The following is a 15018-nucleotide window of genomic DNA, read 5'->3' as shown; positions in this document are numbered from 1 at the left end:
GTCAAATGGTATGTGCTGATAAACATTTGTTTAAAATGAAACTCTTTTATTTTTTCCTGGAATTTCTCGGTAATTAACCAACTGCATTAACCAAGATCCTTTTAGACAGCTGTTTAGGGTAGTTGTTCCCAAACTTCTTACCACGAGGCACCCCCCTTTCCCCATAACCTCCCCCCACATAAACCAAAGTTTCTGAGTTTTTTTTCTACCAAATAAACTGATGCATCTAAGTGATAATGCCTGTATTTTTTTTATATTAGTCAAACTAATAAGTATAGTCAAAGACTTATGCTCACTAGAACTTTCGATCAGCATGAGTTAGACATACTTTCATACTGCATGGGTATCCTTCCAGTCAAAAACAAAGAAATTTGATATTTCAGATAGCCTGAGCAGCCTAATTTGAAGAATATTCATTCTGCATATATTTAATGAACATCTATTATGTGGCAGATGCAATTCTAGGTGCTGGAGATATAGCAGTGAACACAACACATCAAAGTTCTTACCCTCTTGGAGTTTGCATTTTAATGAAGATAGACAATAAGCAAGATAAATAAATAAAATATATAGATAGAATAAGTTCTAAGGGAAACAACGCAAGGAGGGAGATGGGATGTGAAAAGCACAGTGTAGGTACAGGGGTGTTCTTTTCCCAAGAAGCTGATATTGGAGCAAAGATCTGGAGGAGGGGACAGAGTGATCCATTGAGATCCCTGGGAGAAGAGGGGCAAGCAAGGAGAACAGGCCCCGAGGAGACAGCATGCCCAGCGTGGTTGAATATCAACTGGAAGGCAGGGCAGCTGAGACAAAGGATGGAACCAGGAGACACAGAACAGACTGAAGAAAGTCTCAGAGTTTGTGCTCAGGATTGTCTTTTACTATGAGTGAGAAGGGAGCCACTGGAGCATTTTGAGAAAAGGAATGCCATTTTGATGGCATCATTCTAACATTTGTGTGAGCCAAAGGGATGTTTCCAGTAGTATCCTTGAGATATTGAAGATGGCTCATGAACGTAGTAAAGGCAATCTCAATACTGCAGGGCTTAGGCACTATTCATAAAAGGCAAAAAGTAGAAATAATGCATATAACTGATGAATAGATAAACAAAATGTGGTATATCCATGTAATATTATTCAACCATGAAAAGGAATAACGTACTGATATATACTACAACATGGATAAACCTTGAAAAAATTATGTGAAATGAAAGAGGTCCATCACAAAAAGCCATATATTATATGACTCCATGTATATGAAATGTTCACAGTACGCAAATCCATAGAGACAGAAACTAGATTAGTGGTTGCCAAGAGATGGGGAGGGGGGAATGAGGAGTAACTGAATGGGTACAGGGTTGTTTTGGAGTGATAAAAATGTTCTGGATTAGACAGTGATGTTGGTCCCACAACCTTTTGAATATATGAAAAGCCACTGAATTGTATACATTAAAAGAGTGAATTTTATAGTACATGAATTATATCTCAATTTAAAAAATAAAGGATTTAGGCTTTTGGAAACTGGTACCAGGTAAATGTCTTTTTCTCTCTGCTCTTTTCCCTGTCACTCAGGCAACACACAGCACTATGTGAATTTAATTCTGTGAAATTGGTCAATATAAATGCTCACCGGAATAATTTAACCCAGGAGAGTAAGGCCACCCTTCTCTTCCAGCTGGGACACTATTGACCCATCATCATGAGTTGTGTCTTGCTTCTTTTTTCCAAATGCCTTTCACATCTACCTTTGACTTTATGTTCCCATCACCGTGACCCTTATCCACTTCACCTGGATAAATGCACCAGCATGGCTACGGTACCCATCTCTTTCCTTTTCCTCCTCTAATCTCCAATCCTTTCTTACAGAACAACCCTAAGACATCACTTTTATCACTCCTGTGCCCCACTTAAGAATATAAAGTTGCTTTCTTAAATGATAAGATTTCCCATGTCAGAGTATATATTTGCTGATTAAAAAAACAAAAGATTCATCATTTTACTATGATATTGTGTCGCTTCTGCTTTAGATGTGGACTTTAGATGCTGAAATGTTAGAAGATGTCTTGCTGATTTACATGGAAAATGGAATACAGTATTTCAAATCAGCTAGCTTGGAAAATTCAGGAAGAATGGTTGATGTACCAACCACTTATCGAATCAAGTTTACAAGCCTATTCCTGGCATGACTCATTCGGCAACACCCATTTCCTTTCCCTCTTGCACCTCCTAGGTCCACTCTGACTGGGAGGCCGTCTTCTTTCCTCCACATCTCTAAATCTTGCCTTCTCTTTAATACCCAGCCCTGGTTCCTGCTCTTCTCTGAGGTTTTCAGGCTAGGCCAGTGGTCTGTGGGATCCCTTGGCTTTTCCAGTTGTCTGGAGTGCAGCCTGGGCATCACCCCACAACCTCCAGGTGGTTCTAAAGTGTTGCCAATGTTGAGGACCATTAGGGTAGACACATTCTCGTCCCCAAACATATAGGAATAAACAAGACAGACAAAGCCTTAGCTCCCATAGAACTTAATACTCCAGTGGGAAAATAAGCAATAAGCATATTTTTTAAAAATAAGGTAATTTCAGAGAGTGATAAATAAAATAAATAAAAGCATATAAGTAATAAAGAGTTGCTAAGAAAGTAGAAGAGGCAACTTAAGACATTCTGAGGGTTCTCATATGCAGAATATAAAATAGTCAAACTCGTAGAAGCAGAGTGGAATGGTGGTTACCAGGGGCTGATTGCGGGGGGTGGAGGGGGGTGAGCAGGTGATGATTAAAGGATACAAAATTTCAGTTATGCAAGATAAATTCTGGAGATCTACTATACAGCATAGTGCCTAGCCAACTATATTGTATACTCAACATTTACTAGTATAGATCTTATGTTAGGTGTTCTCACCACACACTAATAATAATAATAGGGGTGGGAGAAAACTTTGGGAGGTGATGGATGTGTCTGTGACACTGATGTTGGTGATGGTTTCAAGGGTGTGTACTTCTCCCCAGACTCATAGAGCTGTATACATTAAATATGTATAGCTTTTTAATATGCCAATCATATCTCAATAAAGTATTTTTCTAAAAATATATATTCTTAGTGACATTTAACTAAGACTTGAGTGAAAACAAGGAGCCAAGATATGAGGAAGGAGCGCTTGAGACAGAGAGAACAAGGTGAGGCTGTTGGAGTGACAGAAAGGAGGGCAAGGAACAAAGGGAAGCGTGGAACAATACAAGATTGAAAAGGAAGTCAGATGATGTAGGGACTTGGGGGCCATAGTGAAAATTTTGTTTTTATTTAATTGTGATAGTAAGGTTGCCTGCAAAGATGATCACTATAATCCTTGCAACCCGACATGGACGTCCCTTTGCAAGGTGATTTTGAGGCTCCTCCCATCAAGACATGAAGGCTATCTTCCCTCTCGAACTGGGGCTAGCTCTGGAACCAAGAGAATCTGGAGGAAGTGACATTGTGGGGTATCTGAGACTTGGCCTCAAGAGACCCCTACGGCTTCCATTCTCTCCTTTTTACAACGCTGCCCTGCCTCCGCTGTATAAAGAAGCCTGGTCTAGCCAACTGGAGGTTGCGAGGCCATGTGGTGGAGAACCTGGGCACCACAGGCAACAGCTAGCACCAACAGCCAGTAAGGCCATGTAGGTCATCCAAACCAAGTCAAGCACAAGATGACTGTAGTCACAGGGGTGACCCCAGGGCAGACCAACAGAACGGCCTGGCTGAGCCCAGCCAAAATCACTGACACATAGAGCTGTGAGCCAGTACATAGTTTTGTGTTTCAAAATCATGAAAATTTAGTGGTGGTTTGTTCTGCAGTGATAGAAAAGTAATGCAGAAATCTCTGGAGTTTTAAATAAGGAGTGAAATAACATTTGTATGGGGCTTTTTTTTGCAGTACGCAGGCATCTCACTGTTGTGGCCTCTCCTGTTGCGGAGCACAGGCTCCGGACGTGCAGGCTCAGCGGCCATGGCTCACGGGCCCAGCCGCTCCGCGGCATGTGGGATCTTCCCGGACCGGGGCACGAACCCATGTCCCCTGCATCAGCAGGCGGACTCTCAACCACTGCGCCACCAGGGAAGCCCAACGTTTGTATGTTTTAAAGACCAGTTTCATCCCGAATACATTGATGAATCCATCCACAAAAGCTATGGTCTTCAATCTCTCTAAGAGATAAAAATATTATGGCCTTCATTAGACAGAGAGTGTAGCTCACAGGGCTATGTTGGACCACTGGGACCTTAAACCCTTCTCTACAAAATGAAATCTTATCCTCAAGCATATTAAAACCGTGTGAAACCACAAACACTGGACAGAAAAGAGCCAAAAGTCATTTGATTCTTTACCCCATTTCAGCCAAAAATAGAATGAGAGAAATTCTGATGAAAACCAGGATCACATTTTAGACCAGAACTCATTATGAAATGTGTTCCTAAAGAAGATTAAAAAGGAAGAATCTGCAAACCCCAAACCATGGAGTTTCAATTCCATGTTATGTTGAAATAATCAAGGAAGCATTACATCATTCTTAAAAATGTGAAAGATTGAAAGATGATTTTTGAACATGCATTCTTGGGAACAACTTTAAAACAACCAGCGCTGTCAAAATATAAAAAGCTATTTGTGAAAAAAAAAATTCTGTAATTAGTGAAAGCCAAGATGCTTGCTCTTGCTGTGCATAATTATTTGATCTGCAGAGAAATGGGATTCACTTTGGTTATATAAATAGCATTATTTTTAATGGTTCCTTAAGTGATAATATTCAACCAGCCTTTATGGCTATTTATTCACAGTACCTCAGAGTATTTTCCATTAATTTCTCAAGGATGTCAACATTATCTTCCTGGGGTGCTCATCATCATGATTTAGTACATATCATGGTCAAATGTTACATGGCTCGAAAGAACACTAAGCAAGTACTTTCAAAATGAGTTCATCTACTTAATGCCAATATCTTATAATCACTACTGGGAACAGTGGGAAAAGATGGTAGAGAAATAAATTGGAGAAGTTCCTGCCTCCATGACTGCTCCAGCACTCCATCCAAGCTTCCCCAGTGGATCTATTACAGTAGAGAAAGAAGAAGAAAGCGGGTATGGAAAAGGCCCAGAAAGAAGAGAGAAGAATCCAAAGGAAGTAAGGAGATGGGAGAGATGAGAAATATGATAGAAAATAAACAAAAGAAGTTAGATGAGGGGAAAAAGGGAATATGAGAAGGCCAGGTGCTTGAGCTAGAGAATTAGGCTTCTACAAGGGGCACTTCAGGCAAGGACTACAAATTAGGAGGGTTCCTTCAATTTAGCACCGGTAGGTCATTCTGGCAAATCTTCGCCTCCCTTGGATCATGGACACCTTTGAGAATATGACAAGAGTTATAGAAGATTATAGATAAGTCTTCTCTCCAGATGAAAGTGAACATATGCAACTTACCATTTAGTTCATATTTTCTGCGGCTGTTTGTGGACCCCAAGCTGAGAAGTCTGCAGGTCTCGGGTAGCTACACCACACCAACACAATCCAAAACAGTAATGGCTTTACCGGCTTCAGGATCTGACTTTAATCGCTCCTCCTTTCCTGTAACATTCTCTCCGTATGGCGTCTGTGGCAACGTTAGAGCTTCACCAGCAAAGGCTCGGCCTCCTGTCCCGGTTTTGATACGGGAGTTTAGTTCTGCTCAGCCACAAGCCTGACTGAAAGGTGGCTCCATCCACCCCCACCCGAGAAAGTGGAGGAGGAAAGGGAAGTGGATCCACCTGGCAGCAGCCCTGCAGCTTGTTTGCCCGGATTCTACAAATGTTACTATACAGATGGCTGGAAGGGTCAAAGGTCTCTCACATCCATGGTATATCTAAGTTATTTGACTTCACTTGAACTTTATTTTAGAATCCAGACATTATGAGTAGATATGTATATGTAGAGTGATAAAGTTAATTCATTTATCAGGACCCCAAAATGGAGGCCACCCCAGCGACCCCACCCATACCACGAACGCAAACCTGTCAGTCTGCACTTAACAGGACACACCTGTCAAAGAAAACGAACACCAATCAATCCTCCAACTCAGCTTTAGCAAGCTCACCTCACTCTAGAAAATAGGACCTGCAGGCCTTATTAGGAAATCCCCGACCTGCTAGCCAAGCTCACCCTGCTTCCCAGTTGCCTCTTCTAACATTCTGTAAAATTCTCTCTTGCCCAAAATCCCTTGGAAGATTGCTTCGCTGCTAGTGAGCATTGAACTCCCCCGCAATCCATGGGTTGTTTTTCCCTTGAATAAAGGACACCAAAGTTGTTACTAAATTGTTTGTTTTGTCATTTGATGGGGGGTGGGGAGGGGGAGAAGGGGGAGAGGGGAAGGGACAAAAGGAGAGAGAGAAGAAAGATAATATTACTTTGTGCTAGTTCTGTGTTTGAAGTGCTTTCAAGTTGTGGAATTGTAGTCACCTATCCACTTCAAATGTAACTTTTAAAGAAATGCATTTCAAAGCCACCTTGAAATGTGGCCACAGTTCTGCATTATCTGCTCTGTTATTGTTGCTAATGAATTTAACTAACCAGGTACTAACTGAATGATAAATGATATAGAAATGGTAAGTCAGGTGAATTTTCCCTTGAAAATATTTCTTACAGATGAAGTCAAGGATTTATAATCAAGAACTCCTGTTTATAATAGTGAAAAATGAAAAATTGCCTAAAATGTCTAACAACTGGTCTAGGCACATAATATGAAATAATACCATTCAGCCATTTAAAAAAATCATATTCTCATTGGTTTTAATATGGAGCAATGGGAACTCATATTCATAGATAGTGGGAAAGTAAAGTGGCAGAACCACTATGGAAAAGTGTTTGGCAGCTTCTCACAAAAGTACATGTACACCTTCCCCATGACCCAGCAATTTACTTCTAGAGAAATAAAAACATATGTCCACGAAAAGACAAGAGTGTTTACAGCAGCTTTATTCACAATAGTCCTCTCCCCCCCAAATTGGAAACAATCCAATGGCCATAAATAGGAGAACACATTTTGACACAGCCATACAACGTAATATTACATACCAATAAAAAAAGGAACTAGGGGGCTTACCTGGTGGCGCAGTGGTTGAGAGTCCGCATGCCAATGCAGGGGACGCGGGTTCGTTGCCCCGGTCCGGGAGGATCCCACATGTCGCGGAGCGGCGAGGCCCATGAGCCATGGTCCCTGGGCCTGCGCGTCCGGAGCCTGTGCTCCGCAATGGGAGAGGCCACAACAGTGAGAGGCCCGCGTACCGGAAAAAAAAAAAAAAGGAACTAGGGATAAACACAATAGCAAAGACCAATTTTTAAAATATTATACTCAGGGAAAGAAGTATGTTCTGTATGATTCCATTTATATGAAGCTCAAAAATGGGCAAAGTTAATCCACATTAACTTTGTGGAGAGGTTTGCAACTATATGCACACACAAGTAAAAATCAATTGATGTATAAACCTAAGCTTTGTGCTTTTTACTTTTAAATTAAATTACTTTTTAATTTACTTTATGTAAATTATATCTCAGTAATTATTTTAAAATCAAGCTCCCAAAGAATATTTAAAACATGGGAATTTATTATATGAGGTTAACTGCAAAAAGAAGGACATAAAACTATATATTACAGTATGATCCCATGTTGTTCAAAAATATATATGTGAAAAGACTGGAGGCACATGTGCTGAAATGTTGAGTAGTTAAATGTGCTGCAATATTAATTTTTATTCCCATAAATACATTTTTCTCTATTTTGAAATTTTCTACAAGGGAGCATATACTACATTTTTTAGAAAAAATATTTTTTGAAGTTTTCTCTACGCACTCTTCCCCATTTTGAGCTCCAATCCTGTCCTTGGCCCTCATTTCTAACTTATTATAATCTCCTAACTGACCTCCCAGACTCAAGATTCTCTCTGTCTAGCTCAGTCTACATCTCTGGATGTTTCTTCCTTTTTCATTTTTTTAAATTTTTATTTTTTGGCCGCACTGCATGGCTTGCAGGATCTTAGTTCCCCAACCAGGGGTTGAACCCAGGCAATGACAGTGAAAATACAGAGTCCTAACCACTGGACCACCAGGGAATGCCCTATTTCTTCCTTTTTTAAAAAATAGAATTCTATTTTTGTGTCATGCATGCAATATCTTTTCTTCTCTTTCAAATTAAGTTTTGTTCACCTCCCTGGGATGTTGGGTTTCTTCCAAGTACCTTCCTCCCTGCCTGTGTTGAGCTGTATCTTTGGTGTTGGAAACTTTCCTGAACTCTCAGCAATCTTTGGCTGTCTACTCGTGCTGCCAAATCCAATGGTCCATTCTCAGTCTTCATCTTACTTGATCTAGCTGCCGCTTTGACACAACTGATCATATCTTAAACTTAACCTAATGATCACCCCTCCTCCGAGCCAATCTTTCTTCACTTGGCCACAGGATGCCATCCTCTACAGGTCCCCTTTCCCTACCCTGCCACCTCACTTTTCCATCTCTTCTGCTGACTCCTTCTCATCTTCCTGATATCTCTGTGCTGGAGGGCTCCCAGGGCTCAATCATGTTCATCTTGCTGATCTCATCCAGTCTCGTGGCTTTAACTACCATCTGTGTGATGAGATGATGACTCACAAATGAACAGCTCCAGCTCTGACTTCTGCCCTGGATCCTAGACTGCATTCCAGGGTCCGCCTGATACTGTCACTTAGCTATCAATAGGCAAATAAAATTCCAAAATCAAACATGTCCAAAATTGCTGGTTCTTGATTCCTTCCTCCACCAATCCTGACCCTCCCCAGTCTTCTAACCTCTCAGCAAATGTTCCATCTTTCTTTAAAATATGTCCAGAACCTGACCACTTTTAAAAAACTTGGTGTTCTTTAAATATGCCAAGTGTGTTCCCACTTCAGGGACTTTGTACTTGCTTTTCTTTTAATTCCTGGAACACTTTGCCCAAATAGGCTCCTGACTTGCTCCCTCACTGCCTTTACATCTCTGCTCAAAGTCCACTACATCCCTGAACACTCAATATAACACCTCAAGCCCCACACTTCCTATCCCCTTACCCTGTTCTATGCTTGTCTTTAGCACTTAACACCCTCTGACATACTATCTACTGAACTTACTCATCAACCTGCTTATTTTCTGTGTCTGTCCTCTGGAATGTAAGCTCTATGAGAGCAGAGACTTATTTTGTTCATTTATTTTCTATCCCTAGTGCCTGGACCATTATAGGTGCTCAATAATCGAAGTGCTCATCACAGATGCTAAATAATTGTAGAATGGCTGAATGAATGAATGAATGATGGAATTTTTATTCTCATTGGTAGGGCTTGGTGGGTGGCCTCCACAGGAAGTGATTGGGCAGGGATCTACTTATTTTGATGGGGAAACCCCTAAATGTCAATGGCTGTAAGCCTTTCTCTTAGAAAGTGAGTTCCCATCCCTCACCCTATGAATCCTTCAGTCTCCTGCCTAAACGATAAGAGCTTGACTACCAGCATTTTGGAAGCTCGGCCCATGAAGGCGGCTGAATGTTTTCAGTGTGCAGTATGCAAACTTTTAATTAATTTCCCTTTGTTTAATGAGGTTAATTCATTCATTCATTTGACAAATATTTACCAAGTGACTATTAAATACCAGACACTGCTCTAGATACTTGAGATTCATCAGTGAAAAAAACAGACTAAAATCTCTATTTTTTGGAGCTTATATTCAGCTATGACAGGTGTTCTTGGATCCAGAGATGCCCTGTCCAGAAAATAAAGCTCCTGTTTTCCACTAGGTGTGGGGAGGGGCAGTTTCTTGGTTGAGCTCTGGAGTTATAACTACTCCTTCCATGCACTTTCAGTAGGGTTGCTAAATCAGGCAATTCTTTCAGCCAGTCCTTGTGTTTTCAGCGCCCCCCCCCCCTCAAATGTCATTCTATCCACTCACTCTGTCCTCCAGAGGTACCTGGCTCTGGTGCCTTCAATTTTGCAGCTTCCCCAGGGGTAGTAACACAAAAACAGCTTCCTTCTTTTTTCACTTGGTTCTGCTGAAGTCAGTTAAGGCTCAGGTATCCTCATTCAGCTTCCTAAATGTGATTTTCTTCTCCTTCCTCTTTGTACTGGAAAGTTTATGTGCTCTTTCATTCCTTTATTATAATCTTAGAAAGTAGGTAACTACATACATTAATCTGCCATGTTTAATCAGCCAACCTGAGCATCACCTGCAGTGTAATCTTCCTTAAACACATCAGATTTTGAAGAATATATCCATTGAGCATCTATTCTGTGCAGGGCATATACTGAGATTCTGGACGGTGTTTGTGTTTCCATTCCTAGGATGCCTCGGAGAGATTCAGGCCTCTGGTAACACCCCTGTAACTCCCCAACACACACACACACAATAAGCATTGGGTTCAGCCTTCCTATCTTACTATCTGGGTAGCCAGGGAAAATATAGAGGCCCCTGGTTCTTACATCTTACTCCAGGCCAGCCATTGGTGAGAAGAAAGATCTCAGCTGTTCATCTGGTTTTTCACCTGTCCCCATACCGGGGTCTGGACTAAACTGCCAGAGGTCATCCCATCAGTTCCCTCACACCTCACTGAAATTCCTGGGACATTCTCCTGACTTTGAGAATTACCATTGCCTGGAATTTACTGCAGCCAGGAAAAGAGGTGGAGAACAGATTAAAAATTAAGAATTAAGATTAATATTTAATTGAGTTGATTAATATAATATTGTAAATTAATATACTTCAAATTTTTTTTAAAGAATTAAGATTAAAATACAGCCATTAGAGTCTTGAGTTTAACTTCTGCTCTTAAACACCATTTATTTATTAATAAATACTTGGGAATAAATAGTTGAACTTTCCTCATTGAGTTGCCATGAAAATTAAATGAGATATGCATGGAAAGGGCTTAGCATAAGGCCCAGGACCCAGTAATAAATGAAATGCAAAGAAAAGTTCAGCTTCCCTAGCCCTTCAAATTGGTCCATGTGGTTATTAACGCCAAGTTTGAATCAGGCCAGAATCTATTGTATTCTAATGACTCTCAATTCTAATAAAGATATAAATCTTTGTGGTTTCTCCTGGAAGGGGCCCACATATCCCTTCCATACACGATTTGCTCCCTACAACTTAGTTCAGATCTCCCACATCATCTGGGTGGCCCAGAATATCTCAGCGCTTTCAATTGGATTAAAGAGATCCCAGAATGCTAATGCCTCAGGTTCCTGGAAAAATCAAACAAAAATCATTTCTGGAGAGGAAAAAAACCCACATTTTTTAAGCCTAAAATCATTTCTACAAACAAATCTTCAAATACGATTTTGGATACAATCAAAGAAAGCCAGGCACAGACTGAGATAATGTGAATAAGAATCAGCAAAACCAGTAGGAAATAGATACAGAGTTACATGGTCTCCAGATATTGGCACTGATCAGACTTTAAAATAATTAACTTCTTGTGTTACAGGAAATAAAATACAGGATTGAAAATCTCAGCAGAGAACTGGAAATATTTTTTTAAAGACATAGCAGAATTGAAAAAGAACCACTAAAAGTCCTAGAACTAAAACTATAATAACTGAAATTAAGTTATGGATTTTCACCAGACTTCTTGTCTCAAGAATCCAGCATCCTCAGGCTTCCTTCCCTTCTTGCTAGAATCCATGGTTTGCCTCTAAGAGCTGATCTACGAATGGATATTTGCAGCCAAATGTACAATAACTTGCAAAGTACATATGCCTGATGTTCAAATGTAATTATCTGTTCATTGCGACCTTCACGAAACCCATCACAACAAAATAATGTGTTTTCTAGTTTTCAACACCATGGACCCCATTTTTTTAATACTATAAGGGCAAGTGACAGGCACCCTGTCAAAAGTGCTTTGATTTATCGAAATGTGGAATTTCTACATATGACCCTGACGTCAAATATGGAGTAAATATAACTTTGTGTCACAATCTACAACATTACCTTAAGGATTACCATGAGTTTTTCAAATAGTTATTTGACTTCATTAACAGAAGAAAAAATAAAACACTGACTACCATAAATTTGTCAATTTTTTTTTTTTACTTAGAAAACAACACGACCTTCACAATAAATCCTGTGACTAATGGGTGAAAATGACATAGCATGCTTTCTTTTCAACTGCAAGGTTCCCAAAAAGGTTAAAAGATAATAATGATGATGATAACTAATGTTTATTGAGCATTTTCTACATGACAGGAACTGTTCAAAGGAACTTACATGGTTTCACTCATTAAAGAGATTTAAAGATATATAACATAAATGATATACTGATGACATAAATAATACTATTTAATGGAAAATCAGGCTTTTTTTCAAAATTATTCTTTTTACAAAATACACTACATTCTGCTGATACAGTTAGGGACCAGAAATATATATATATGAGAGAAATTAGGAGAAAAAAACCCACTTTACAATAACAAACTACAAGTAAATCTATAACTTTTCCTGCAATATTATATTTTTCTTCTGAAAGTAGAAACAAAATTTTCAAAAACAATGAACAGGGAAATAATTTTATTTGCAAACAACCTTTTACATGCCAACATTAAGTTTTAAAATATCATTAAATTTTAAAATATATTTAGAGAGTATCCATGTTATTGCCTTATGCAAAGATTAATTTTTCAACACTATGAGTCTAGTTGTCCCAGATGTTTACATTGTAGTATTTCACTGTTTAACTAATGCTGTATTATTGTGGTTTCACTGAATATCATTCCAAGTAGAGTCATTAGGAATATTTCAATCATAATTTTGTATAATTTGACCAAATTTCCTAATATCACCAGCAGAAATGGCTAAAGACATACATTTTTTAAAACAGAGGACTCCTCTAAGAGAATTTTACCTAATAAAATGCATGAACCAACTTCTTAAATTAGTAAAGATTTACAAGTAATTTGGGACGTTATTTAAACACATTCTTGATATTATGAAGGGTTGAAATTTAGTTCTCACCATTCTGACCATCAGATTCCTGGAAATTTGCTGTGTTGCTTAGCTTTTTATTTTTCTTTGTTTAACCTATTTGTATCTCTCATATAGTCTGTAATCCTTATTATTTAGAAAAACTATGGATTCATAGAATCATTTGGCTCTTCAGACCACCTAGGACCCCAAAGGTCTTTGAACCCAGTCTCTCACACAATATTTGAGCGCTCTCTGACACATCAACCCAAATGTTTTCCATCCCCCATGCCTGCTAAAATAGGGAATTATCCACATGACAACCACTCCATTTTCAGTTTTCATTATTAAAAATGTCTTCGCTAATCTGAAGTGAAACGTTCTTCTCCAAAACTGCCACCTATTTTGGATTCCACCAAAATCTCAGCACTGTCCGTGGCAGGATGACCTCGGGCAAGTCAATCTCCTGTTGCTTTCATTTCCTTAGTTGTAAAATGGGGATAAAAAATGTATGTCAGGGCTTCCCTGGTGGCGCAGTGGTTGAGAGTCCGCTTGCCGATGCAGGGGACGTGGGTTCGTGCCCCGGTCCGGGAAGATCCCACATGCCGCGGAGCGGCTGGGCGCGTGAGCCATGGCCGCTGGGCCTGCGCGTCCGGAGCCTGTGCTCCGCAATGGGAGAGGCCACGACAGTGAGAGGCCCGCGTACCGCAAAAAAAAAAAAAAAAAAAAAATGTATGTCATAGTGGTGTGGAGATTAAATGAGAATGTTATAAAGTACCTGGCACAATACAGGGCCTTTGTAAGCCGTGGCCTTTATTAGGAGTAGGAAACCCTCCTCTGCATGGCTGCTCTCAGAAATGTAGTGGCAACTATTGTTTTCTCTCCTCCAGGCCAAATATTCCCATTTCCTTCCATTTTTCTTTGAAAAACATGGTATTGTCTTTCTTATATTTCTAGTCATTCTTTCCTGAATAAGTTTAGTTCTTAGAGAGAAGAGTCAACTGCCAATCAAAAACATTATAGCCACCCATTTTATCAACTTAGAGCAGCTTGTCATTGCAAGAAAATATCTATCTTTCCCCTATTGCTAGGTAAACCTCCTCTCCCCTCCCCCACATCCAGTGTCCCTAGAGGTGACCCTCTGGCAATAGAAAGCAATAGATATGGATACTTTCTGGTTCTAAAGTGAGGAGGAGCCAGAAGTGCCCCTCAGACATTAGGGTGTATCTGAGAAGTTTCCGTCTTCATTCTGGTAGGATGCCGGCTCTTCCTCATCAAGAGTCGCTCCTCTCTGTCCGCTCCATTCCTTCCTCTGGGCTTCACAATTCTGGGTGGTAGCTCCATAGGACATCTTCTTTTTGGGACTTGTGAAACTCTCATGGTTGAGTTCTATCTCCTCGGCTAATTCATCGTTGTCAATGATTCCGCACTTCTCCTCAGAAAGGTTCTCAGGGTCAGCCCACTCCTGTTTCTCCCCAGAAGCAAAGACCCCATAGAAGATCACGCCACTGTAGTGCACCAGGGCAGCTATGAGGAACACATTCTGCCATTCCTCACGGGTCTAAACAAGGAAACATGGTACCAATTAATATTTGAACCAAAAACAGAGATTAACAGTATCTTCTGGAGGTCTCCACTGGGACAAAAGCACTTGGTCACCCCAAAGGCAAATGCTGTGCTTCTCCGGAAGACATGCGGCAGAAACATGCCCAGGACCCAAATGGAATTTGAGTGTTTAAAATTGAAAGTTAAGGGGCTTCCCTGGTGGCACAGTGGTTGAGAGTCCACCTGCCGATGCAGGGGACATGGGTTCGTGCCCCGGTCTGGGAAGATCCCACATGCAGTGGAGCGGCTGGGCCCGTGAGCCGTGGCCGCTGAGCCTGCGCGTCCGGAGCCTGTGCTCCGCAACGGGAGAGGCCACAACAGTGAGAGGCCCGCGTACCACAAAATAGATAAATAAATAAAACATGAAAGTTAAGACTACAATGAATATGCATTTTTTTAATTTAGAAAAATATTTACAAAATAAACATCCTGTAAATTCCTTGCTGCACCACTTCACAGCTCTTCTAAATA

General features: G+C 40.3%; 1 protein-coding gene across 1 annotated transcript in view; it reads right to left on the bottom strand.

Annotated features, from left to right (window-relative positions):
* Positions 1-14158: 14158 nt before the first annotated feature.
* The window catches only part of SLC17A8 (solute carrier family 17 member 8), a gene marked incomplete at both ends in the record, with an annotated part of 49732 nt that continues 48872 nt past the window's right edge, over positions 14159-15018 (bottom strand). Inside the window, one exon of the mRNA XM_082666181.1 lies at positions 14159-14503. Coding sequence (XP_082522307.1) covers positions 14159-14503 — 345 coding nt within the window. The remainder of the gene's footprint in view (positions 14504-15018) is intronic.

The sequence above is a fragment of the Grampus griseus genome (genome assembly GCF_964374135.1).
Source record: "Grampus griseus genome assembly, chromosome: 11".
Lineage (NCBI taxonomy): Eukaryota > Metazoa > Chordata > Mammalia > Artiodactyla > Delphinidae > Grampus > Grampus griseus.
The sequence above is the reverse complement of the archived record's forward strand: the minus strand, read 5'-3'. Positions and strand labels throughout refer to the sequence as shown.